This window comes from Phallusia mammillata, chromosome 3 (assembly GCF_965637545.1).
Source record: "Phallusia mammillata chromosome 3, kaPhaMamm4.hap1.1, whole genome shotgun sequence".
NCBI classification, from domain to species: Eukaryota; Metazoa; Chordata; class Ascidiacea; order Phlebobranchia; family Ascidiidae; genus Phallusia; species Phallusia mammillata.
Window position 1 is genome coordinate 7,671,735 of NC_137254.1, and position 27,704 is coordinate 7,699,438.

Below are 27,704 nucleotides of genomic sequence, written 5' to 3' on the forward strand. Positions count from 1 at the left end.
AAAGGATGCATTGTTCGATTGGATCGCATCATGTTGCCAAGGTCACATCTTTATAGTTGAATAGAAACGTTAAAATTAAGAACGGAAAAAATAAAAGTTCTCAGAGTTACCCGAAATCTAAACCAGTGCTTGTCAACCTTTTTTAAAGTGGAACACCATTTTAACGTTTACTTGAATATTGTACACCCCGGTCAAAAAGGTCAAAAAAACTTGTAAGTAATAGTAAGTAATTTATTTTTTTGCGCTGTTTAAGCGGCAGGGTGGCGAAAGACCCTAAGGTCACCTTGTCAGCCACCCTTGATTTCAAAACAGGCAATCAAATGAATAAACAAAACAGAAAACATACAAAGGTAAGAAAATAATCACCCATCGGAAAAATTTGCCTATTTACATTTAAGCAAAGAACAAAAACGAAAAAGAGATGGATCGACAAGCAAGTGTACTACAAAATGTACTGAAGAAACGAAAAAGGGCACGGGACGAAAAAGACGATTGTGGTAGGAAAACCAGAGTAAAAAAGATCAGCTAACAACGAACTACGATAGCAAAAACCGGTGACAAATGGGGAAAAATACGCATAGAACAAAAAACAATGTGTGTGATTATGAGAGGGCGTGATTATGAAAAGAAGTACAGGTGAAAGAATGATAAACAAACCGAAAGCACATAAGGAAATGAAAAAGGAAAGCAGATAAACAGATGACGAAGGAACAGAAAAAAAGAGGAAAAATTGATAAAAAACTGCTAACCGTAACTTTATATGATGGACTGAAAAACAACATTGCAGTAGAGAACTTAAGTAAGCAAAGTGTAAACAAAAATAGAATGCGTTTAGATAAATAATAAACAAACCGAAAATATGTGAGGAAATGAAATACGATGACGAAAGAAAAAAAGAAATACGATGACAAGAGCACGCAGATGAAAAGAAAAAAATTGCATTGCAGTAGCGAACTAAGTAAAGCGAAATGTATACAAAAAGTAGAAAGCGGGTGGATAAATAGTTAACGAACCGAAAATAGGCTGCGTGAGGAAATAAAAAACAAAAACGATGACGAGAGAACAGATGAAAATAAATAAATAAATAAGATACCGAAAAACACGAGCTGAAAAGATGACATCGTTGCAGCCAATTTAAAATAAGCAAACTGTAAACAAAAAATAAACAAACTGTAAACAAAAAATAAACAAACTGTAAACGAAAAATAAGCAATGTTTGCAACAGGATTCTTCTGCCGCATGGGATTTTTTTTCAAAACAACATGTGCGTTTTTGTCAAGGGCGTATTTGTCAACAAGTTTATTGTATGATACTGCGCTTTGCATGGGAGACAAATTTTGAGTACCCAAGTGTTTTTGCGGAATTTGGAGCTTGGGCCCAAAGATTAATTGCAAAGTATTGTAGGCATTTGAGACCTGAGTTTGTTTGTACCTGCGGATGATGATAGTTTTGGAATTTGGTTTGCCTGGTGTTGTGATCGTGGACTTGTTGGTATAAAATATTGGTTGAACACCGAAGGCAGAAGGTGTTTATCAAATTTGTACATAAATTTATATATTTCCAAATGAAGCATGTCATTAATGTCAAGTATCCGTAGGTCTTTATATATTGGCTGCATGTGTGTTCTGATGTCAGTGTTACTTATGAGTCTTATTGCCTTATTTTGCAGTACTTGAATATGGGCCAAATTGGTGGGATAAGCACGTCCCCAGTTTAACACACAATATTGAAGGTGTGGATGAATCAACGCATAGTACAGAGTTAAAAGTGTAGGTTTGTTGACAAAAGTTTTTATTTTAGCAATTATCCCAATTGACCTAGCTATTTTTGATGATATGCATGATATATGATTTTTCCATGTAAGTTTATCATCTATATAAAGTCCAAGGTATTTGGTGACATTAGTCCTTAAAATTGGTTGGTTATTCATTGTAACCAAAAATTGTAGTGGATCAGGTGGACGAGTATTATGAAATAACATAAAATTGGTTTTCTGGTAATTAATTGATAGCTTATTACACCGCATCCAAATGTCTGCTCCTGTAATTCCGCATTGAATTTTGTTGTTTAGGCTTGTTAGTGAGCTGTCAGACTGAAAGAGGATTGTGTCATCTGCGAATAATCTGCATAGGAGGGGGCTGGATAGTGGTAGATCATTGACATATATTTGAAACAATAGTGGTGATAAAATGCTGCCCTGAGGTAATCCGTGTGATGGTGTGCATGCATTTGATAAAGTGTTGTTGACTTTTGTGTGTTGTTTTCTATTGGTCACATAACTCATGAGCAAATCTAACGGCCCACCACGTATACCATAATGTTGTAATTTGTGCTTTAAAATACCATGATCGATTGTGTCAAATGCCTTGGAGAGGTCCATGAATATAGTGCAATGGTATTGTTTATGGTCTAAGCTATGCAAAATATTTTCATAAAGGTCAGCTGTTAGTAGGTCTGTTGAGTGTTGTCGACGGAACCCAAATTGGTGCTCAGAGATGGCATTATGTTTTTCAATAAATTTTGTCAATGGAGCTAGTAAAAGTTTTTCAAATATTTTACAGAAAATGGGAGTTATGGAGATTGGCCGAAAGTCTGAACATGTGGTCGGATTTTTATTTTTGGGTATTGGTGTGATGTGACTAATTTTTAAACATTTGGGAATATATGACAACATTATGCATTCATTATATAAGTCTGTTAAATATGGTGTGATGACTTCATTTGCCATTTTTATAAACCGAATTGGAATGTGATGTGGACCTTGTGATTTTTTGTCAGCTAAAAGTTGAATTTGTCTCTGTACATCAATGTTGATTATGGGTGGCAGAAAAAAGGAATTTGGACATGGCTGTTTTAAAAATTTTGTAAAATGTTCTTGTGTGGGTGTGATTTTTTGTGCCAGTGTCTGACCTACTGCTGCAAAATGTTTGTTCATGTGTTGTGCTATTTTCAGGCTGTCTGTGATTTTGCTACCATTGTTAGTTATCTGATTAATGACTGTTTTATTTGTTGTGCTATTAATTATTTATTTTATAGTTTTCCATGTTTGTGTGGAAGTTGCACTGTATTTTAGCTGTGTGTGGTAATATTCCTGCTTTGCCACCCTTTTAACACTGTTCAATATGTTGCTGTAGGTTTTGTATTTTTGAATTTTTGTAATGCTTTTAGTTTTGTAGCATTCTCTAAACATTTTGTTTTTGATTTTTATTGACCTTAGGATTGCTTTTGAAATCCATGGTTTTTGTTTAAGTTTGTTTTCTTTTCTTGACAAGGGGCGCAGTGGTGCATGATCATGCAAGGTTTTAGCAAAAATGTCAATGAAAGAGGTGAATTTGTTTTCTAGATCTGTGATGTTTGTACTCTCTGATTGTTGTAATTCAAACAACAACCGGAGGTCCAGATCTGTCAAAAAGTTTTCAATGTTAAAGTTTTTTAATGAGCGAGTGTATGATAAAACTGGCTTGGTATGAAGTGTCTGTGTGGAGGTAATTGATAAAATAATTGGTAGATGATCTGATATGTCAAACTTTATAATTGCAGGAGATACCATATGTCTAGTGTTTGTGTAAAAGTGATCAAGTATTGATGGCTGACTAAAAGGCCCATATCTGGTTGGTTTGTCGATTGGTATGTTGCAGCCAGTACTGTGAATTGTGTTAATGTAGTTTTTTATTTTCGGTATGCAGCTGACATTTTGCAAATTTATGTCGATGTCCCCTCCTATGTAGTATGTGAAATTGTTTTGTTGAATTTGGTCCAAACGCTTTGCAAAGCCAATTTCAAAATCTGAAAAGTCAAAATTAGGGTGACGGTATATGACACCTATGATAATGGTGCTATTGTTCCTATTCTTAGTTTCCAGCCATAAATCTTCGCATTGATTAACGGTGGGAATATGCAAATCGTTTCTTAATTTTATTGAAATGTCTTTGTTGACATATATGCCAACACCTTCTGCCTTCGTAGTGGAGTCAGAATGAAAAAAACAATATCCGTTTATGTCAAAATTAAATGGGGCTTGGCTTATGTTTATTCTAGTTTCTGACAATAGAATAAAGTTTGGTTGAATTTTCATTTCTGCTAGTAACTCCTCAAGTTTGTGCTTGTTTTTGTTTAGGCTCCGTATATTGCAGTGCAGGATTGTCAGTGTTTTATCTGTTTGTGTTTCAGTTGATCGATTTAATGCTCCTATTGATTCAACTTTACATTGTCCCATGTTTTCAAATGATTCATTTCTTATTTTATCACAATCAGTATTGTTTTGTGTAATATTTTTTTTTTCCGGAATCCATTGCATATTTACTTGACACACAAAAACCACATAAACATTAAACCCAAAACAAACTTATCTTTCATAGATTTGTTGTACTGTATTCCAATCAATTTCAAGTCCAGTTTTCAGAAGGTCTTCTGGCGAGTCAATTTGCAGCCACTTTCCATTCACTTTTATACTGATTCTGCCATATGAACTGCCAGTTGCTTCCACTGCTGGGGTTTGTTTCAGGTAATACATAAGTTTGTACCTTATAGGTGTCAGATCTTCATTTATATAAATTTTTTGGTTTCTAAGTTCCCTTTTTTTCATCATGAATTCCTGACGCTTCTTAAAGGATACGAATTTGGCAATTATTGGTCTGGGGCGGGATTCTCTCTTTTTGCCAACCCTGTGGGCTCTTTGAACATCTGATGGCGACAAAGAAATTTGCAATTGCTTTGCCACATCATGTAAAAGTTTTTCCCCATCATCATTTCCAGTGTCTGATTCCGGTAGTCCATAAATCCGTATGCTTTCTTTCCGTCCATATTGTTCAAGTTTGTCCAATTTGTAAATAGTACTGTTTAGTTTTTGTTGCACATTTCCTGTTTATTCTTGGCATCGACGTAACTCTTGTTTTGTGTTCAGTAGTTCTTGTCTTACTAATGCTGCCTCTGTGTTTGCCTCATGTAAAGCTTCTTTAATTTCTTCAATATTTTTTTGTACGCTGAATAAAATATCCAATTTCTTTTGCATTTCTTGCAGTTCAGTTTGCAGTTCTTTAAGAGTCATGGTTCCTATTGCCTATTCAATACCTTATTCAAATAGAATTGCTTGTAATACACTGAATCTGTGGTCCCAGCTGGAATGAGGTAAGCACAATGTAAATCCATTACCATCTATTTTTTGTAGGAAACAATTCGGTAAAAACTTTAATTTGTAATCTACTCTCTACTGAAAAAACAACAATTTTTAGGAAAAGTTCTGTTTGTTCAATGATGAATTAATTATGACGTCACAAATAGAATATTGTTATTTACAAGATATATACAACTGAGAAACAGTTGTACCATGTATAGTACAGTTCAGTCAGTCTAGACTAAAACGTAAAGCTGCCTATTGCGATACCTAGTCATAGGTAAATAAGTTAAAGTATACATTATATTGTATTATTGCAACTGTACACCCCGTCAGAGCGGTACACCATTTGAAAAATCTGGTACACCCTGGGGTGTACAATACACCCGGTTGAAAAGCACTGATCTAAACCATAGTCTAGTACAGTGGTTCTTAACCGGTGGGAAATTTCCCACTAGTGGGATGGTTTTAGAGGGAAATTATGTGAATCAGAAGTCACCAAACTCGGGCCCGTGGGTTGAAATTAAACGTCGAAAGTTAATTTAATACATTATTTTCCGCAACATGTAAGATTAACTACATCTAGTTTTGCAAGGCGCATAAAAATCCAAAAATCGTTTGTTACGTCACAGACATTACTAAAAGTATCAATGACTTTGTTATTGTTCGCGAATAAATGCATTTGATCTGTTGGTTGTGATGCAATAAATGACTAATGCAAGCACGTGAGATTTTTCGAAATTCCACACGATGACTTTCTCAAGAAATCACTAATCAAACTAAATAAAATAGCAGTATATCCCTTTAAGGTCCCGACCAAATCGCTTCACAAAATTATTTCGATTAAAGACCAATTTTTTTGTTAATGTTTGGCACAAAACATCATTATAAAAATAACAGAGGGGGAAATTTGAACTTGGTGATTTACTTTAATGGGAAACCACACCAAAAAGGTTAAGAACCACTGGTCTAGTAGGTAACCAGTTTGACAATTTGCTTCGTAATCGCAAGAATAGCAAGTTTGACTTGGGTTTAAGAAAATCTACAATAACATACTTCGTTAATTTTTTAATCATTCAATTCCATAACACTTGGATAAAGAAGTCGATCCAACATCGAATTCACATCGGGATAAAAAACTGAAAAAAGTTGATTTAATGCCAAATACATTTACATGGTACTACGTTAAAATGGTTCAATCGGTGCTGATATCAAACATTGCATTTGCAGGTAAATCTACATTAACAGTAATTTTTTTTTCACGGACAGTCTTAATAATTTATTGGATTAAATTCTCTGCAAAAACAACATTGTAAGTGTTTGTCTTACCATTTTTTGGTTTGAGTGGATGCCGAAAGTTAAACACTTCGTGCAAATTTCCTCCGTATATTTGCATCAACCCGTTCTCTGTTTGATATTGCAAAACACTCTGCTTTCTGCTAACCTCCAGTGGTGTTTGATTGGTAATATAACGTAACATAACGTATTTTTCCTAAAAACTAGCAGTTGATTAAAAATACAATGCATTATACAAGAAAATAGTTGCCTGATATTCATAATAAGTTTGACTTTTGAAATCTGATTTGGTGCAATTGTCGAATGTTCCGAATGTATTCGTTTTCATCCAAATTTGATCATCTGAAATTAAGGAAACACGAAAGAACAATTTTCTAGTGAAGAAAATATTCTTTTTCACCCATAACATTTTCGTTGTTGTTTGACGACATAACAAACCACAAATCACTATAACTTTAATCTAAACTTAAATCATTATCGTTGATAGTGGCCGCGAGAATCCATCCACCACCACCAGCTATCATGTCACAGTAAACCTGAATACAATAAAAACGTGAAGGCCATTTCTGAAACATTACCCTTCAAAAAAGGAGAAATCTTAGAAACAAGGACGGTGTTGCAACCCTGTCTTTAGCGCACTAACGAGACCATTGTGAACTATTAATATTTTCTGTAAAGTAGGATATAGTCAACGTCCACACGCGTGTTTCTAGGTAATTGTCTTCAACTATTTGCGTCGCAACAACTTTTTTTTTAAGATTAATCCAACAAAACCTTTGGAAACTGTTATCTTACAATGCAATTGGATATGAAACCTGGCAAGTACTTTGACTGCTGACTATTCATCCATTGCACCTGCGACCAACATGGGAAAACTAAACCACAAAGTAAACTATGTCATGCGGTTGTTGTTTAAACGGTCGTAAATTTGTGGATTTTATCACCTCGTCAAACAACACGATGCACGTTAATTTTGATGTCATGTTTGCTAAAAGGTTCGCGGTGCAATTTACGAGATGTGAATTTCGCTGCGGATTATATGATTTTAAACACATCAAGATGAACAGAAATAGGATGCATCTCATAATATCCCATCGACTGGCACATACTTGTTCACATAATTTACAGTGCAATGGTTTGGTGAACAGCGTTACATGTACAAAACGTAACGATTTTATTGTTACTCTGTATGATACATGTTTTATTCACATTGGTAAAATAAAAGTCGAAAAAAGGTGATATTTCAGCCAAAACATGTCCATTTACTAACATCATATCGGTAAAGTCACTGTCTATCGTCAGTCAACAAGTGTTTGTTTAAATTTAAAATGACAACAAATCGCAATACATCAATCGGGCTTCTCATTAGTGGTTTAGAGTGAGTCAACATGTTAATTTTCTCCACTACAAGCAAACTTTTTCACACAAACACCTCATCGATGAGGGTTCTCTTTAGTGTGAATCAATATGTGTGATTTCAAAGTACTACCACGAGCAAACCGTTTCTCACAAACATCACATTGATAAGGTTTTTCTTTAGTGTGGGTCAACATATGTCTTTTCAAATCTATACCACGAGCAAACCGTTTCTCACAAACATCACATCGATGAGATTTTTCTTGGGTGTGAATCAATATGTGTGATTTCAAAGTACTACCACGGGCAAACCGTTTCTTACAAACAAAACATCGATAAGGTTTCTCTTTAGTGTGAGTCAACAAGTGTCTTTTTAAATTTCCACTCTGTGTAAATCGTGTATCACAAAGATCACATCGAAACGGTTTCTCATCTGTGTGAACCAACATGTGTTTTTTCAAATCTCCACCACGAGCGAATCGTTTTTCACAAACACCACATCGATGAGGTTTTTCATTTGTGTGTGTCAGCATGTGCTCTTTCAAATCACCTTTACGAGCAAACTCTTTTTCACAAACGTCACATCGATGAGGTTTTTCATTGGTGTGAGTCACCATATGTTTTTTTAATACTCCAAGCAGAGTGAATGTCTTTCCACAAACAGTACACTGATAAGATTTTTCTTTGGTGTGGGTCAACATGTGTCTTTTCAAAATCCAACTTTGGGCAAATGTTTTTTCACAAACATCACATCGATGAGGATTCTCTTTGGTGTGAGTCAACATGTGTCTTTTTAAAATCCAACGTTGGGCAAATGTTTTTTTACAAATATCACATCGACGAAGTTTCTCAATGCGGTGTTTTGGCATATGTCGTTTTACATTTCCACCTTCCAAAAACCTTTGATCACAAGTATCAGCTTGATCCACGCCCAAATCCGTTGATGTCATCTCTCTTTAAATTAGTTATTCAGGTATTATAAACAAAAAATGTTTAAGCTGTTTTACGATTTAGGTGTTATGAGCTGAAACAAGATAGGGTTTGATTTCCTCTAAAAAATGTAAAGAAGTCATTCGACGTCTTACGCTGGGCGTCTACCTAAGGGTAACGTCAGCTAGCCAACCAGTGGTTCTTATAACAGCAAGAGAGTGAACACGAAAAAGACAATGCCGCGAAACGGACGATAATACGTTGATATAAACGTGGATAAAAAAATGGATAAAAAGTGCTGCAAATCCGACCGATAGCTAATCGGTATTAGAACATCTGTTTTTATATTTATTTTAAAACTGTGGGTACTTTGTAATACTGGATGTACGCTTAAACAAAGTGTACCATCCAAATTTCTGTATCCAGGAATAAAATATTCTTGTTTTTGTCTACAAACAAACCAGCACATCCAGGTACCTACAGTTGAAGTCCCACCACCCTTTAAACCAAAGCTTTTGCATATATATCATAAATATATTTACATCCTACTAAAATTTTCCATCAAAATACGTGCTAAGGTGAAACATACTACACATTAACAAATTTTTAGCTCCTGTAGTTTTTATAATCGTATGCTGACGCTCCAATGTCCGATACGAGACACCTTCATCAGCGCAATGACATAAATTATCAACTAAAAGTTGTTATATGGCAAAAAAGCGGTAAAACACAAGTGCGGTGGTAAAAAAACGCAGTGCGCATCAATGGTCGAGTGATAACACGTAGCTCAATGGTGCTAAAACGACCGATAAGTTATCGCCATTAGAACGTCCATTTTAATGTTTATCGTGTTGGTGTGAGAATGTATGTTCCACGAATCTAGGAAACCTCGCTTGTGGAAATCAGTTTTCCTCGCTAACACCTTGGCAGCAGAAAAGTTAATGGTGTGATTATCAGTGACCGAAAAACCAAGATTGCACGGAAAAAGATTCAGTCCAAAGAGCGTGCTTTTGTCACTTTGCCTTACGTTCCTAAGTTAACGGATGTAATCCGTCGCATGTTGACCGATTTTGGGGACTCGGGAGGGATTAAACCAGTCAACACCCTACGTCAGATGCTGTCGCAATCCAAAGTCACCATAGATCCAAACGCAACAAAGGGCGTGGTGTACGCAATATCCTGTGTAAAGTGTAATGAGATTTCGCGGCGAGACGGGAAGGTCTTTGAGTACACGCCAAAAAGAACATGAAAGGGATGTGGTCAAGAAAGATGCAAAAAAATCGGCATTAGCAAAACATGCTAATGTGAGTAATCACACCATTAATTTTTCTGCTGCAGGGAAACCGACTTCCACAAGTGAGGTTTCCTAGAGTCGCGGAACATACATTTTCGCACCAACATGACGAACGCTAAAACGGACGTTCTAATGCCGATAACTTATCGGTCGCTTTTGCAGCATTGAGCTAGGTGTTATCATTCGATCATTGGCGCGCACTGCTTTTTTAACCACTGCGTATTGTGTGTGTTTTACCACCCTTGTTGCCATGTAACAACTTTGTGTTCTCAATTTATGTCATTACCCTGATAAAGGTTTCTCGTATGGGACATCGAAACGTCGGCATATTATAATCAAAACTGCTGGAAGAGCTACAAATTTGTTGATACAGTATGCCTGGCATCAGCAGTTTATTCGTACTACCCATTACTTCCCTGATGTAATAAAGACCGAAGTATAAAGCATTAAGCACTAACATATCATGTAAACCAACCAAATGATATTCAATCCCAATACTCAAATTAAATCATGTTTAAACAATTTGCAAACCTAACGTACCTGTACTTGGGGCATTATAATGTTTTTTAAACAAGGCACCGATTGCAAACAGGACAAACACTAATGCAAAATCAACAATCTGTAAATCAAAATTTATAAGTCTGCCGACACCATCTGGGTTCCAGACATGGGGTCGAATACACGCGTCCTGTATTCGAATACTTTACGAATACCTGCATGACTGTATTCGAATTCATGAATACTTTGGTAATTTTTGCGTGACAGCAATTCGAATAGTATTCGAATAAAACGAGTCAAGTATTTGTATTCGTGAATTGTTGACCTAACTACAACGACATGTTATTCGAATACTATTCGAATAAACCAAACCATGTATTCGTATTCATGAATACTTACACTTTTTTTGAACTTCAGCAATTCGAATTGTATTCGAATAATGCCAATAAAGCATTCGTATTCACGAATTGTTTCGTAATGTTAAGGTGACAGCAATTCGAATTGTATTCGAATAAAATGTTTCAAGTATTTGTATTCATGAATGTTTGACCAAAAACAGCAGCGTGTAATTCGAATACTATCCGAATAAACCCCAAGTGTGTATTCGTATTCATGAATACAGTCGTTGTTAGAAGCCAACAATTCGAATAGCATTCGAATGCACCGATTCGGGTGTTTGTAGTTGTGTAAAATGAAAGAGCCCCGAAACTCAAATGGTATTCGAACAAAAAGTAACATATGGGTTTATGAATTGCAAATTTATTGGTGAAAATGTAAACCAACGAGCTTTGTTTTGCCACATTAGCTTGACTGATGTAATTAACATGAGATTTTCGCTTCACAAACACGCTATGTGCTGAGAACAAACCAATGTTGCAAGCTTTGTAATACAATTCCATTTATGTAACGTCACAAACAAACTTCTATGTGTCATTGTTTCGTAACATAAACAAAACTTGTCAAATCAGGTCACAGATCATTGCCAATTTGAATTGTATTCGAATCTATTTGGCAAAAATATGTGGCAACATATTCTCGACTACTATATTTTGAGGTATTTGACAATTCGAATTGTATTCGTAAAATGTAGTCGTGTATTCGATTTTACGAATTGTTACGTTACCAAAGACAGACAACAATTCGAATTGTATTCGTTAAAATGTAGTCATGTATTCGATTTTACGAATTGTTACGTCGTTAAAGACGGACAACAATTTGAATTGTATTCGTAAAAAAATATCGTTTTTTCGAATTTGCCAATTCTTAAGTTGGCAAAGACCTACAACAATTCGAATTGTACTCGAATGAATTTATTCAAGCTTTTGTATTCGTGAATTGTTACTCAAAAATTAACATCAACCATTCGAATTGTATTCATGCACTATCGAATGAAAGCCAAAATCATTCGAATACAGCACGAAGGTGGTAAAACCTATATTCGAATGCATTCGAATACGAATGATGAATACGAATTGCCCCATGTCTGCTGGGTTCGCAATATTACAGTCAGCTGTGCAACAATTCTGTTTTTCAGCGTTTCCGATTACAAGCGTGTACGATATATATATCATATTGGTTTGAAATTGGCCAAACTAACTGCAAGGACAGATTTTCATTAGCGCTTGCAAAATTGCTCAGGTTTGTAAAGTGTTCAATATTCACCTGCATATATAATGCGGGAAACACCTGCAACTTTTATTTGAAGCAATATATCTCGCTGTAGTCAAAGTAACGAACGAGTAAACACTTTTCTATTTGGCCTTTTGTTACTTATTGCTTTCTTTGTGCTAGCACAGACACGCGCAACAAACAGACGTGTGTAAGTAAGTCAAAGCTGTATTAAAGCATATTGTAAACTGCAACTGAGTAAGCATTGTTTGAAAAAAAAATGTTCATCATTTTTTTGGGATACACAGGAGTTGTCTGAGACATGAAAATATTAGCAAGTATAGATAAGATGTAAATTTATTTTTGAGCTCTTTTTACCAATGGTGCATTTTGCTTGTACGGAGCCGTAGGTGTGAGGCTTTAAGTCTGTTTAGACCAGTGGTCCTCAACAGGGAGTTCGCGACAACTTGTTAATTCGCGCATAACGAGATTGATTATTAAAAGCACAAAAATATTTATAACTCAAAGGGGTTCGCAATTAGATAACAGTATCGCAAAGGGACCCCAAAAGGCACAAACGTTGCACTCAGACCTACAAAAACTTTGTTTGCTTTATTTTTCCTGCCTTGTTTCGTGCTTAACAGACTTCGGGCTCTTAAATCGCGCAGAAATAAGCGAGAGTTCGCCTACGGTGCGTTTTTCTGCGTGTCAAGTAGCAATACAGTTGTGTGGTGATTTATTGCCACAAACGGCTGATGTGAGCTCAAAATGATTTCAAACATTTTATCTACTAAACTAAGATATGCACCGAAAATCGCAGTACGAATGAAAGGTGGTTGAAGGTAAGGTTAGGTCAGGCGTTACTGCGCATAGTTTTATCTGGTCTTTTCGGTCAGGAATGGAGTTGGTCAAACTTATCCAGTTACTAGTGTGAGCGATTTGTAAAAGGTGACGTTGTTCAATATTTTTATCTACGTGCCTGACCACGTTACACTTTTATACTAAAGTCCATTGATACTATAGTTCAGACCATTACTTATTTTACGTAGTAATTTTATTATTTTAACGGTTTTTTCTACGAGCTTGGGCAGGTACCATAAAAAAAAAAAAAAACGTTTGGAATTAAATAGAAAATATTCGACACGGTACGACACCTAATACCGATTGTTTAAATTGCCGTAAACCGAAGGCGTTTGAAGTATAGGTAGCGAAAACAAAACACTAAGACTCTGCCCTTTAGCTCTTAAGCCCTAACGTTTTATTGATAACATGCGTCAGTAGTCTGAATCGTTTATTTTTTTATCTTGTTCCGTTTCTCTACTGAGTTAAGATAGATTGCGTGTTAACTCAAATAAAAAATTCAAAGAGAGCACTGTCAAGTCACACAACCAACAAAATCTTGCTTCATTGGAGACTATGTCCTATAAGATAATCACTGTTATTCATGAATTTTCAGTTACTAATTCGTTTCGGTTTTATCTTGAATTTTCTGTGTAGAGTGGTAGGTATTTTTGAACATTTTCCCAAGTTGAGCGAAAAACTAGAGTTGATGTGGTCAAACTATTAAATACTCAGCGCATATATTATCTTTTTATAACCATCTCAATATCATAACATGAAAGAGTTTGCATATATATGGAATACTTGTGAAAAGTATTGTATGTTACGTACAACGTGTTTATTGTTGTTCAGTACAAGTAAAATACATTGTTTCAACCACATGAAATACAAAACAATATTAAACGAGAACATCCACAATGCTGAAGCCTACCACCATGTTTAAACGAACCAGTTTTTTTATTTTTGTCGGTGAAAATAAACAATTTGGCTGTTATTGATTTTAATGAAACTTTTTCAACCGAGTTTATGAAGCAAAAGATCGAACCCAAGTGTTTTATTTTATTATCGTTCAGAATTTCCTTTAAGTAAAGCAATCGGATATCCCATGGACTGGCGCCGAACAACGTTTACGGTAGATATTCTTATTCTGCGTGATACATGCTTTTTACTCTGTTCGGAAACAAAATCCCTACCAAAAATTTTTGTCAGGCCAAGGAAACCTTTTAGTGAACATCAATCACACTGGTAAAGTTACTTTTTGTTGTGAGTCAACAAGTGTATTTTCAAACTTGAAACGACATTGAATGGCTTTTCACAAATTTCACATCAATTGATATTTTTTTTAGTGTGAGAAAACATGTGTCTTTTCAAACTTCCAGACTTGGTACATGTTTTGTCACAAACATCGCATGGATGAGGATTTTTTTTCAGTGTGGGTTAGCATGTGCCTTTTCAAATTTGAAGTGACACTGAAACTCTTTTCACAAACATCACACCGATGAGGTTTCCGTTTAGTGTGAGTCAACAAGTGTCTTTTTAAATTTCCACTCTGTGTAAATCGTGTATCACAAAGATCACATCGAAACGGTTTCTCATCTGTGTGAACCAACATGTGTCTTTCCAAATCTCTAACACGAGCAAACCGTTTCTCACAAACATCACATCGATGAGGTTTCTCTTTAGTGTGAATCAACATGTGCCTTTCCAAATCTTTACCATGAGCAAACCGTTTCTCACAAACATCACATCGATGAGGTTTCTCTTTAGTGTGAGACAACAAGTGTCTTTTCAAAGTTCCACACTGTGTAAATCTTTTATCACAAAAATCACATCCATAAGGTTTCTCTTTAGTGTGAATCAACATGTGTTTATTCAAATCTCCACCACGAGCAAACTTTTTTTCACAAACATCACATCGATGATGTTTCTCTTTAGTGTGAGTCAAAATGTGTCTTTTCATAGTTCCACAGTGTGCAAATCTTTTATCACAAAAATCACATCCACAAGGTTTCTCTTTGGTGTGGGTCAACATATGTCTTGTCAAATCTCCACTTTGAACAAATCTTTTATCACATGTATCACATCGATGCGGTTTCGCGTTAGTGTGAGTCAACATGTGTCTTTTTAAAATCCAACTCTGGGTGAAAGTTTTTTCACAAACATCACATCGCTGAAGTTTCTCAAGGCTGTGTTTCAGCACATGTCGTTTCACATTTCCACCTTCAAGAAACCTTTGATCACAAATATCACTTTGATCCACGCCCAAATCCTTTGATGTCATCTTTCCTAAAATTAGTTATTCAGGGTATTTTAACTAAATGGTTGAACTGATTTGCGATGAATATGTTATGAGCTGAAACATATTACCTGTTTTGTTCATCTGGCAAATGTACGTATCCAAGTCATATACCGGGTGTCTACATCAGGGTAATGTCAGTTACCGAACACTGGCGTAAACGAAGATAAAAACGTGGATAAAAATCGTTGTTAAGTGTTGCAAATGCAACCGATAGCTAATCGGCATTAGAGCATCTGTTTTTTATATCAATCTTAAACTGTAGGTACCTTGCAATACCTGTTGGTTTGTGATGCACGCTCAAAAAAGTGTACCATCCAGGGGTGTCGAAATTTCTGTATCCAGGAATAAAATATAGTTGAAATCCCACCTCCCGTTAAACCAAAGCCTTTGTATGTCAAAGTGCCTGGCATCATTGAACGGGCACCTAAAGGAACACCAAAGACACATAGCAAAATGGGCTTCGTTGAAATCGGTCTAGGCTAGCCATGCAACGACGAGATGAGTTTATCAATTCTGCAGCTGCTGGTGCGATTGGCAAAGAGACTAAGCTTACAAAAAAGAGTTTTTTTAAATCGTGAAACATTTACTGGCGCGCCAACACGATGAATATAAAAAACGATGTTCTAATTTCGATTACCTATCGGTCGCTTTAAACTGCTGAACAAAGGTTTTTATCTACGTTTTTGCTTTAACGTCTTTCTCAACATGCTTAAAATATGCCTGGTAGTAACACTATATTCACTGTAACAATATGTTAGCATTTATACAATTGTTTTACATGTTTTTTTTTCTTTATCCGTGATACATACTACACATCAACAAAAATTTAACTCTTCCAGTAGTTTTTATTGTAACATGCCCACATTTCGATGTCCCATACGATCATCGGGGTAATGACATAAATGAAAAACACAATTTTTTTTATATGGCAACAAGGGTGGTAAAACACACACAAAAAAAAAACGCAGTGTGCATCAATGGTCAAGTGATAACACCTAGCTCAATGGTGCAAAAGCGACCGATAAGTTATCGGCATTAGAACGTCCGTTTAACGTTTATCGTGTTGGTGTGAGAATGTATGTTCCACGACTCTCGGAAACCGCGCTTGTGGAAATCAGTTTTTCTTGATACATTATGCCTGGCAGCAACAGTTTATTCCCACTACACATTACTTTCCCCGATTTGGTGTTCAACAAAGCTGGGTAGAAAGTCAATGTCCAGAAGAACTGATACAGTATTAGAGATGTGGGCTCTTACTAAATTTTATTGCAGCATTATTGACCCTGCACAATACGAGTGTATTACTGCGACCCAAAACATTAGTGGACACAATTTATTTTCATGCACACAAAAACATTTGTAGCCATAGTGCTCAAAAAGTAAAGAGTTTTAATCGCGTAAGATTAGCTGCTGGACAACAAAAGAATTAATTTTTTCGTGACTGGCACAAACATTGAGAACACAGTTTTTGTATTATTTTATACTTGGGATGAAACTTGTTTAATTTTGCACAACTTTCATAAATGTTGCATAGATAGCAAATAGGCAGTGTCGAAATATACAAGCGTAATTGAATTGGGTAGTCAAACTCGATCATCCACTACGCGTTGCGAATGTTAAATAAGGTCCTGCAGTGCTATTAAAAACATTTTTTGGGGCAGGAACTTGGCGGAATGTTCCGGCGGGCTTGACCCATATACAGTCATAAAAACCCTGATGGGCATTCGTAACCTGAGTGTCCTAGGTTCGAACCCCGTGAAAAAAAAAACATTTTCTATGAGTCAGAAACTCGGTGGAATAGTCAAAGAAGCTTGATACAGAAAACCTGATATTTCCACCCGGGAGCGGCCTAGGTTCAAACCCTGTTAAACATTCAAAAAAAATAAAGAAGTCACCTACAAGATTGACCGTTGCATTAAATCCCATGCTAAGAAGACCACCACTGCTGACGAGCGAAAGAATGAGAATTCTAGCATCAATTTGGAAGTCATGTGCTCCTAGATTCCCAGTAAGTGTTTGTACATTGTCATTTTCGTCCTTAAACTAGATAATATGTAGAATTTAGATCATTACAATCCAAAATCCTGGGAACGTGTTCATGAAATAGGGGGAGAGGGAGGCAACGTCTAAATGCGTTATATTCACATCGAGTCCGCCGTCGAGCTGTCAGTTTTCAATACATTTACAATTTTTCCAATTAATAAGCTAGTGACTTGAATATGTTCACCCATTGGAAAGTGAAGCCGTTAAATTTTGACTGGTTAACATTTTTTTTCTTGTGCTTGCGAGGTAAACTGCTTTAATTTTATGATATTGATGTAAGTAACAGTTAACTCACAAACAGAAGGTCTTCTTCAAGTTCGGTGTCGAAGGAGGAAAATTGAAACACCAAGAACGTCCTTTTTTTCGAGTTTAAATCTCAACACACAGCCAACGTTAATTACTTTCAAAGTTAGGTGACATTAAATTATACGTCGTGCCAGTAACATTTTCTCCACACGTTTTTGCTGAAATGCGAAAAAGGGGTATGATTCAGTTCAACTTTCCTTAGTGGTCAATCTGGCGATCCCCTACTACGAAGCTGACATGTGCAGCATACGAGGCAGGCAACGGTGCTTGTGGTTCGACTTTCGGCGAATTCTCCACAAAGCCTGCGTAGCTCAGTTGGTAGGGCGCGAGTCCCGGAAAGACTCCTGTCGTGGATTCGAATCCCACCGCAGCCTAGATTATTTAGCCTACGCCTTGCCATATGGTGAATGCTTGCTGATCGGCTGATTCTGTATGGCACCTTTAATGGACCTGGCGTACTCGAAATAATTGGAAAAGTTTATCTATCAGGAAGGGGATTAGATTTGCGTTGTGTTGGCAAAAAAATTGCAGCATTTAGAAAATCTACAATCACAAATATTCACCACAGAAAAATTTGCTAAATACCGTTCGGTGTCGCAAAGAGCATACGCGAATATTTTAAATGCTATTTGTTGAACAATGTCATTCTAAGTCAGACACTCGTTTAGTGCAGAACAAAATTACACACAAGCGGCGATAAAAAATACAGAGAGTGCGCTACAAAGACCAAACTGTCTCAGTTTTTAAGCAAAAAAATCCTAAACCGAGATAAGTTATGAAAACTGTTAAACAATATTGATTTTTATGCCCGAAAGATGGTTGGGATTGCCGAAATGGGGGAAACACTGATGTAGCTTATTTGTAGTGTCATCTGAAGATAATTTTGAAAAGTTTATTAATGTATATGAAGAAAACTGTGCTAAAGACCGGGAACTAATGAAAGAGATGATGCTTGGAATTCAAGCACAGTTTCAAAAGAGTGTTAATGAACTTAAAAAATGATAAAATGCAATAAAGTTGTTGGTGATTGCAACGATTATGATATCTCTGTTTAAGTTTTGGTATCGAGATTACGTGAGGTTGTCGCCCGTTTGTCTCGTGGTGTGGCTATATTGCTGTGTGTGTTTTGTATCTGTAATTATCGTGTTTAATCGTTGGATTCTATTTGAATAAGATCGTACAGGCAAACTAAGGTAATAATAAAACTGATTTGGTGACCTACAAAAAGTGTGGAACGTTACAATGGTGGCAGCGGTGGCCATTTCAGAAGATTACCTTGATTTACCAAAGAAACGAAAACAAAATGGATTTAGCTCGAGGAAAACCATTTGCATCTACTTCAATTTCGGATAAAACTCCCCTTGATACCCCAGAACGTCGTGATGAGAAGGTAAAAGAGGCAAAAGCTTGGTTTAAGAAGTATGTGAATAGTGGAGAACCTGAACCAGCTGAACCATGTGCAGCAAAAATTTCTTCGAAATAGATAAATACACCGGTTCAATTTGATTCAATTTGGAAACATGACTTTGCAGCGTGGTTAGTAAGTTTTGAAAATTTTGCTGACCTACTTAAAATCCCTATGCAACAGCGTTCGCTGTCTTTAACAACTTTTTGTGTGCCCGAAATTGGTTTGGAGAGATAGCTCGTCTAGCCTACGGTGATAGTACTGTGAAAAGTGTAATGCAAATACGTGACCGTTCTGTATGCAGCGCTTTCTTACGTGGCCTACAGGCCACATACGGCGCAATTGTCCTTTAAACGGAAATGGGTTGGAAGATCGCGAGAGGAGTCTGGCCCAACCCCAATCAATGTAGTTCTGTTAGCCTCTCTGAGTCAACCTGACGACACAGATTCTGTAGTGTATGTGTTCGGAAGCGTACAAGAACAAGGGATCACCTTCACAGTGGACACAGGGTCACCTGTATGTTTGATGAGTTATGACGTTCTAGAAAGAGTAAGAGGGTCCCGAGTGATCACCTTGGCGCACCGACCTCTGTTTTGTACCAAGCGGATGGATCGACTTGCTTCCTGCTGATGGTGTGGCGGAATTACGTGTTAAGATCGGTGGTTTAGATGTGTTGTGTAACTTCTTCGTTACCATGTGTCTGACTGGTAACACTTGCTTGCTTGGTCATGACTTGTGTAACGTTCTGTACTCCCGAGAGTGTTGCATGCTGGTGGAGCATTTCTGCCGTTCACGTCTCGTCAAGGTGTGTCCTCCCGCTACCGTGTTTATGCAAGTTGTGATCAAGTAATAGCTGCAGGATGTGAATGTTTTGTCGCTGCAGATATTGGGAAACATTTATTGAAGATTGTACCAAATAAATTACTGAACAGTTTAAATGCCTTATTTGGTTCATTCTCACAGAGAATGCTTGAGGTGTCAGCTTGGCCCATTAGATGAGAAAATTTAGCAACGCTTTTTTCTGAAAACTGTCTAAATGAGGTTTGGTTGTCAACTTTATTTTTTACATTAACACTTACAAAAACAGGAAGATGATCAGATATACAGTCCAAAATTATGAAGGATTGGGTTTGATTTTTTAGGTCATTAGTCCAAATGTTGTCAAGGCATGTTTCACTTGTATCTGTGATTCTTGTTGGTTTGTTGACTAATGAAATGAAAGAGTTATCAAATAGAATATTGGTAAAGTTGTCAATTTGATTGTTGCTAATATCCAAGAGGTTGTAATTAAAATCACCAAGAATGTATGAATGATTCTTTTTGTTATTAATACTCAAAAGGGTATCTTTTAAAACTCTTAGAAATTCATCGCTTGTGTTTAGGTTCTGCCCTGGTGATCTATAGATAGTTCCACATGTTATGGTTTCAGTGCCCAAATCTATATCCACAAAAATAGATTCAAAAACTTTTTCGTTCATTATTGTCAGGTCTTTACATAAAGAGTGTTTTATGCCAGATTTAATAAATAAACCAACACCCCCACCAGTTGCTTTACATCTGCTATTTGAGATAAAAGTGTAGTTTAGCAGGTTGCAATGTAATCCTGGTTGATTTTATTCCTAACCCATGTTTCATTGACACAAATAATAGTAGGTTTAATATTCATATTATGTATTAATCCCTCGAGTTTACAGAAGTTATTTGGGTTAACTAATGACCGCGCGTTAATGCAGAGTGTTGAAAAACTGGAAGAAGCATGACAACTTGACACTGGTAATTGGTTTGAATAATCATAGCAGCTAGGATCAGTCAACTCATTATATTAATTTCAGTGGAGAGGTAATCTGGGAGTATATTTGGTTCTTTTGTGCCCTTATGTTGGTAATTGAACTCCTGGTCCGTGAGTGAATTAAATGGGAAATAAGAGTATAATTCAGTATTTAAAAAATTGGTAGTATGGATGGAATTCGACCTACTAGTTGTGCCCCCTTTTCGGCTTTTAGGTAGATCTCTGACCGGCATAGGGTAAGCCATGCTCATAGGTTGTTGCTATAATGAATTACATATGGTACAGTAGGACACAGTGTGCTACATTTATCATGCAAAAATAAGTGTGATGATCCAGTTAAAGCAATTAAGATCTTCTATTGTACGGATCACCTTTTTTTGGCCATGGGCCATTGCATGGATGATTCCATTGTTTGTCCATGTGTTTCTCATTCCAATCCTCTCTTGTACTTGTCGAAGCAGTTGGAGGCGCTTTCTTGTAAGGGATTCTGTCAGAACAAGTCCACTTTGAGCCAGGTTTCTTTTCTTAAAGAATAGATCGTTCCGAACAGACCTTCGAACAAATTTTATTATTACAGGAGTGCCTTTCTTTGCTGGAAGGACATGAGCAATGTCAATGTCCTGTTGTGTTACTGGAACACAGGGCTGTAACTTTACATTTAAAATAGGCAAAAGAAAGTTAACCAGGTCAGAATGACTTCCCTTGGGCACTTTATTAGCACCATGAAGAATCAGGCAGTTTCTTCGGCCATATTGTTCAAGGTCATCCAAGTCCTGCTCACAGCTTTTCATCCTTTCATCGAAGGTACGGATCTCCGTCCCAAGTTTGGAAAGCAGGGCCCTCAACTCACCAGCTTCTTTTATCATTCCTTCAGATGGGAGTCCAGTTGTGGAAACAGTTTCTGGGATTTTAACAGCATTTACTAGCTCGATTTGTTCTTCCAACTTATCTTGTCTTTGTTTGAACTCTTCAAGTGCTTGATTCAGTTTTTCCATTTGTGTCACATTGGTTGATCTCCCCATTATTTCAGAATTCAGATGTACAGTTCACAAATTTAATTGAGCAAAATGGCTTTATTAAATAATCCTAAGCAGTCATTTATCCCCTTATTAAAATAGAATGATTACAATTGCAACGATGAAGATCATAATCATACGTAACATATTCTGTTGTTTTGACGCCATTTCGGGTGTTCTTTCACTGTATTGATTTGCCATCATATCTTTGTGACCAAAAACGTTGTTGTAATGCCCAGCAAAAGTTGGTCAAAATATACAACTGATACAAAATTTGCCGTTCCAGTACAGACAAAATATTTCAACTTGCAAAATATGTCGGAGTTATCCTTGTTACAAATGGACCATACCGGGGTTCATTGAAAAACTTGATGTCATTGTTTGTTGTCTTATACTGGAGGTTGATGGGTTTGCAAAAGACATTTAAATATCTACGTACGAAAACCTGAAAACAAAATGTAAGTTTTCCCATCACGATCGGCCTAAGTGTTTGTATCCAAAACAAGCAATAATGAGCGATAATATAAATTCATAGCAGACGCTTAGAGGCAACGCGTGATTTGAAATAACAAAAGCTTGAATTTAGTCAAGGTTTGAAACAAGGTTATAAAATAAAAATTTACTAAATCAATCAATTGAAAACTAAATCCTTGAAGCACAAGCTTAGTCAAACTATTTAGCCCTACATGAGTGAAAGGATTTCCAGTACGTATTGATTTGAGTTGAGTGAAAAAATCGTAGTAACAAAATTCCACTAAATAATTCACCTTGCCCGAGATAGCTGCGCAACGTTGAGACGTTAATTATTGCAGCAGTTGAATCAAAATATATTATCGGACAACGAAAATAGAAACTTTCAACCATAATGTAAACATTGTAATCTTCTTAATACTGAAAATAAGCAAATGGTTTTCTACATTTAATGTGACTAAAATGAATGATTTCAAATTTACTCACTTGCCGCGTAGATGCTCCTTTATTACCCGACTGACATGTTCATCATGTTGCTTTAACCCCAGTGCATGGTTAAAAGATTTCTGCTTCATGCCCAACATTCTGATATTGTTGTGAAAAAAATATTCATTTGCATTTTTGCTTTGCTATCACATAAGCATAAGGATTGTATTAAATATTTTTGACTAGCTTTGGGTTCAACGTAAAGTCGAAAAAAATGATAACATTATGCACAGATTTGAGTGATCGTGATAGCACGACGCAAATTAATACGCAAACAATGTTCAGACCGAAATATCTGTTTTAAGCTGTACATAGTGTCTTTACAGGATGTTGTAGAATATATTTTGCAACACGAGTTTTGTTGCTGGATGTGGCGATACGACTAGTTGACAAACAGGCAAAGAGTTACAGTTTAACATCAACGTACATATTATAATATTTTGGTATTAGTGTTTTGAGTTTAAAGCAAATTAAAACGTAATTGGAAAACATATGAAAGCAATTGTTCCAGTTAAAGCGATACCCATATTTCTTAACCAAGTAGGTTATCAAATTATACGGTTTTACCTTCCAGTGATTTTTTTTAAAGAATTTTTTGTTATATTGCAAATAAATTGGCTTAAATATCACGTTTAAGTATAAATACTGCATAAAATTCTATATTAATCAACACAGACCTTTGGTACAATGGAGTATTTGAAGGATTTACAAAATCTTACATACAAACTGTCATTTAAATCGTATTTAACGATGAAATATTATTATTGTTTAAATCTCTCTAAGAGATTCCAAATAAATAAAAAGTTTGCAAGTACAAAAATTGGCAAAAAACATAATAAACTCAGATTAAATTCTTGAATGGTTTGCTTCGAAACCAAAGATAACGCAACTTTACTGGACATAACTTTTGCACTACGCACCTATTCAAATATACCGCTACGTAGGACAAAGAGAAACTAAAGTCCTCATGAAGATCCAGCTAACCCTGGAGCAGGAGCTGCAAAATTTGACCTGGCCGTTTCCCCGTGAATGTGATATTATGCTTATTTTAGGCCATACAGCAAATTAATTGTTGTTGTTTGTTTTCTATATTTTTTGTTTGTTTTGGTGAAATTTGACAGTCTCATGCTTGGATGTTATTGATTTTAATGAAACATTATTATCCGAGTTTATGTAACTAAACATGGCGAGACCGAACCAAGCGTTTTTTTGTAATGTTGCAAAAAAAAACCATTGAAAACAATAGGATGTGTCTCCAAATTAACCCATTTACTGGCGCCTAATTTCTAATTTTAATTATTGTACATTTAAACATTGATAACTGTACATAGAGTCACCGTTTTTATTTTTACTCTGCGTAATACATGTTTCACACTGTTAGAAAACCAAATCTACACAAAAAGGCAACTTTGACCCAAAGTAAACCTTTCAATAAACTTCTAGTCGGTAACACTACTTTTCGTTGTGAGTCAACAAGTGAATTTTTAAACTTGAAATGACATTAAATGGAATTTCACAAAAAACACATTGATGGATCAGCATGTGTTTTTCAAATTCCAGACCAAGTAAATGTTTTACCAAAAACGTCGCATCGATAAGACTTCTTTTTATTGTGAATCAACATGTGGGTTTTCAAACTTCCACTTTGGATAAATCATTTACCACAAGTATAACATCATTGTGGTTTCTCTCTAGTGTGAATCAACATGTGTGTTTTCAGATTTGAAATGATACTGAAACTCTTTTCACAAACATTACATCGATGAGGTTTCTCTTCGGTGTGGGATAGCATGTGTCTTTTCAAATTTGAAATGATACTGAAAGTCTTTTCACAAACATCACATCGATGAGGTTTCTCTTTGGTGTGAGTCAACATGTGTGTTGTTAAACTTTCCATACGAGCAAACCCTTTTTCACAAACATCACAACGATGAGGTTTCTCTTTAGTGTGAGTCAACATGTGTCTTTTCAAAAGTCCACTTCGGGTAAATCGTTTATCACAATTATCACATCGATATGGTCTCTCTTTAGTGTGAATCAACATGTGGGTATTTAAAATTCCACTTTGGGTAAATCTTTTATCACAAACATAACATCGATGAGGTTTCTCTTTAGTATGAGTCAACATGTGTGATTTTAAAACTTCCATGCGGGCAAACTCTTTTTCACAAACATGACATCGATATGGTCTTTCTTTAGTGTGAACCAACATGTGTCTTTTCAAAGTTCCTCTTCGGGCAAAAGTTTTTTCACAAACCTCACATCGATGAAGTTTCTCACTGCTGTGTATCGGTATATGTTGTTTTACATTTCCACCTTCAGTAAGCCTTTGATCATAAAAACCAAAATCCTTTGATGTCATCTCTTTTTAAATTAGTTTTTCAGGTATTACAAAGATAACAGTTAAATTGATTTACAATTAATATCGTATGAGCTGAAATAAGATAGGCATTTTAGTTCGCCTGACAATTGTAAACAAGTCGTCCTAAGTTCGACGTCATAAACAGGGTGTCTACATCCCAACACAGCCCTTCTTATAACACCCCGAGATTGAACACAAAAAAGACACAGCGCGAAAGCGGCAAAAAAACGTTGATAAATATCGGACCGATAGCTAATCGGCTTTAGAACATCAGTTTATCTGTGTTTGGAACATTTAGAATTGTACGTACCTCTTGTAATGCTGGTTAGTTTGTGATACACGCTTAAACAAAGTGTACAATCCAGGGGTGTCGAAAATTCTACATCCAGGGATAAAATATTCTTGTTTCTGTCTAGAAACAAACCAGCACATCCAGGTACCTACAAGTCCCAGCAACCAAAACCTTTGTATACCAAAGTGCCGGACGAGCGCTTAAAGGAACAACCAAGAGACGTAGCAAAATGGGTTTCGTTAAATTCGGAGTCACGAAGGGTACACGAGGCCCTGGGGTTAAACGGTTACCCGAACTGAATTATCAGTGACCGAAAAACCAAGATTGCACGGAATTGAGTTCAAAGAGCGTGCTTTTGTCACTTTGCCATATATTCCTAAGTTAACGGATGTAATCCGTCACATGTTAGATAGATACAAATGCGACAAGGGGCGTGGTGTACGCAATACTTTGTAGAGGGTGCGGTCTCACAATAGGGACGTGGCTAAGAAAGATGCAAAAAATCGGCATTAGCAAAACATGGTACTGTCCATGATCATACCAATAACGTTTTTGCTGCTAAAGTGTTAGCCAGGATAACTGGTTTTCACAAGCGAGGTTTCCTAGAGTCGTGGAACATACACTTTTACACCAACACGATGAATGTAAAAACTGACGTTCTAGTGCCGATAACTTATCGGTCGCTTTTACACCATTAAGCTAGCTGTTTTCTCGCTTTATAAACAGAACTTATTAACAAGACACGGGAATAACAGCTTTAATAAAAAGCAAATTGCCAGCGACGTAGAGTAAAACGTATTCATTTTATTAAAACAAACGTTTCGACAAAACTATTGTCATCATCAGTGAAAATGTAATGCACAAGTGGAAACAAGCGCGTTTATATACAGAAAAAGTAAGGAGAAAAGTTTAATCAACTGCGTCACGCTGATAAAAGGTTGCCGACAAAATGGAGATAACGATAAAACCAGTGATAATTAGGTGTTAAAAAGCCGCAGGGGCATCGAAGTTGTGTCCACGTTCAGTCCCGGTGCATGTTGCTGGATAAGAAGCGACTCCAGAATAAACAAACGAATCCGTTTTGACGTTGCGTCCAATATTTCTGGTTCTGTGAAGTTGACCCTATGCATAGTGTTAGTCTGGAGATGCCTACACACTTCCGATTTTTCGTTGGTCCTGTGCTCTTTTATTCGAGTTATTAAGTTTCGCTGCGTCTCACCAATATATGAGGACCCACACGAACATGTCAGCCTGTAAACAACACTGCAGCGGAGGTTGTTGCAAGGGCGGTCCTTGATAGAAAAGAAACTGCCAATTTTTGTCGGTTTGTGGATAACCCGTAGTTCCACATCGAGTATTGTGCGTTTCACAAATCCCTTGAGCTCACGCGCTATATTGTAAGATGTGGTTCCTATAAAGGGGAGGCGCATGGTCACAAAATGTGTGGTTTCCGATCGTTTGGGTGAAGATGGAGGTGTGGGGCGATGACATCTGTTGAGAAACCCTTTAACACACCCGTCAAGGAAGGTGACAGGGTATCCATTGGAGGCAAGCATGGATTTTACTGTTCCAAACTCTTGGTCCATGATTTTGTAGGAACTGGAGATGTTATATGCTCTTTTTATGAGGCAGTTAACGAGGTTGCGTTTATGGTGAAGTGGTACAAAGCTGTCCCACTTGCTGTAGAGTCCACTGTGGGTAGGCTTGCGGTAGGTGGTAGTGACTATGCCATTGGGTGTATTCGTTACGAGCACATCTAAGTAATGGATGGTGTTGTGTAACTCTAGTTCTTGTGTGAAAGATATGCTCGGATAAACTGCATTCAGCCTCTTGAAAAACTTTTGCAGCAAGGTTTGCGAAGAAAACACAACGATCAGATCGTCGACATACCGACAGAGCAGATCGGGTTTGGTTTTAGACGGTGTTGAAGCTAAGGCTTTGTCGATTAGAAAGTTCATGAAAACATCGGCTAATAAGGCTACAGTTAGCCTATTGAGACTGAATTATCTGTCTCAAGCCCTAAACTGTCGTCACAAACTAAATCTAATTTTATATTCAATCAGGGGTGAATTCAGTCTAACGCTTACATTTCCACGTTCCATAAACCTCTGATCAAAAACATCACCTCGAAGTCGAAATCCTGTGATTTCATCTCGTCAATATAGTTGTTCAGATATTATAAAGAAAAGTTTTATCTGACTTTCGAATACTATGTTATGACCTGAAACAGTATGTTAGCTTTGTTTTTCATCCGTTTGAAACCATGGAACATTATGTTTAAAATTGTTAGTTGAACAAAC

General features: G+C 36.5%; 4 protein-coding genes and 1 long non-coding RNA gene across 12 annotated transcripts; 1 reads left to right on the plus strand and 4 right to left on the minus strand.

The window, feature by feature from the left end:
- The first annotated feature begins 231 nt into the window (after window positions 1–231).
- On the plus strand, window positions 232–4,878 carry LOC145218094 (uncharacterized). 3 transcript variants are annotated; one of them, XR_013857540.1, is made up of 4 exons: window positions 232–1,525; window positions 1,670–1,769; window positions 2,072–4,504; window positions 4,571–4,878. It is a non-coding gene; the product is annotated as an uncharacterized LOC145218094 (long non-coding RNA). The 3 variants fall into 3 exon arrangements; XR_013857541.1 differs by having other exon boundaries at window positions 4,611–4,878; XR_013857542.1 differs by having other exon boundaries at window positions 233–1,525; window positions 2,072–3,627; window positions 4,359–4,878.
- A 1,878-nt stretch (window positions 4,879–6,756) lies between these two features.
- LOC145218072 (uncharacterized) lies at window positions 6,757–9,379 on the minus strand. The gene has a single exon (XM_080085464.1). It carries the CDS (start codon window positions 8,713–8,715, stop codon window positions 7,843–7,845), a length of 873 nt encoding a protein of 290 aa, XP_079941590.1. The 5' UTR covers window positions 8,716–9,379; the 3' UTR covers window positions 6,757–7,842.
- Window positions 9,380–13,729: 4,350 nt separating this feature from the next.
- Window positions 13,730–16,142, minus strand: LOC145218070 (uncharacterized). Of its 5 annotated transcripts, none has more exons than XM_080085459.1 (3): window positions 15,511–15,578; window positions 15,303–15,382; window positions 13,730–15,221 (listed from the first exon to the last, which is right to left on the minus strand). In XM_080085459.1, exons 2-3 carry the CDS (start codon window positions 15,313–15,315, stop codon window positions 14,332–14,334), a joined length of 903 nt encoding a protein of 300 aa, XP_079941585.1. In that variant the 5' UTR covers window positions 15,316–15,382; window positions 15,511–15,578; the 3' UTR covers window positions 13,730–14,331. The 5 variants fall into 5 exon arrangements, with proteins under 5 accessions (XP_079941585.1, XP_079941586.1, XP_079941587.1 ...); XM_080085460.1 differs by having other exon boundaries at window positions 15,501–15,567; XM_080085461.1 differs by lacking the exon at window positions 15,303–15,382 and having other exon boundaries at window positions 13,730–15,072; window positions 15,501–16,142.
- Window positions 16,143–24,078: 7,936 nt separating this feature from the next.
- LOC145218073 (uncharacterized) lies at window positions 24,079–26,131 on the minus strand. 2 transcript variants are annotated; one of them, XM_080085465.1, is made up of 2 exons: window positions 25,423–26,131; window positions 24,079–25,077 (listed from the first exon to the last, which is right to left on the minus strand). In XM_080085465.1, exons 1-2 carry the CDS (start codon window positions 25,542–25,544, stop codon window positions 24,426–24,428), a joined length of 774 nt encoding a protein of 257 aa, XP_079941591.1. In that variant the 5' UTR covers window positions 25,545–26,131; the 3' UTR covers window positions 24,079–24,425. The 2 variants fall into 2 exon arrangements, with proteins under 2 accessions (XP_079941591.1, XP_079941592.1); XM_080085466.1 differs by having other exon boundaries at window positions 24,079–25,184; window positions 25,423–25,471.
- Window positions 26,132–26,381: 250 nt separating this feature from the next.
- Window positions 26,382–27,362, minus strand: LOC145219409 (uncharacterized). Its single transcript, XM_080086776.1, has one exon. It carries the CDS (start codon window positions 27,360–27,362, stop codon window positions 26,382–26,384), a length of 981 nt encoding a protein of 326 aa, XP_079942902.1.
- Between the last annotated feature and the right edge of the window lie 342 nt (window positions 27,363–27,704).

Coding starts and splice junctions, on each gene's coding strand:
- LOC145218072 (XM_080085464.1), bottom strand. CDS start 8,715: ATGACATCAACGGATTTGGGCGTGGATCAAGCTGATACTTGTGATCAA.
- LOC145218073 (XM_080085465.1), bottom strand. CDS start 25,544: ATGTGCTGGTTTGTTTCTAGACAGAAACAAGAATATTTTATCCCTGGA. Junction 25,078..25,422: donor ACTAACCAGCATTACAAGAG/GTACGTACAATT, acceptor TTATGATCAAAG/GCTTACTGAAGGTGGAAATG.
- LOC145219409 (XM_080086776.1), bottom strand. CDS start 27,362: ATGAACTTTCTAATCGACAAAGCCTTAGCTTCAACACCGTCTAAAACC.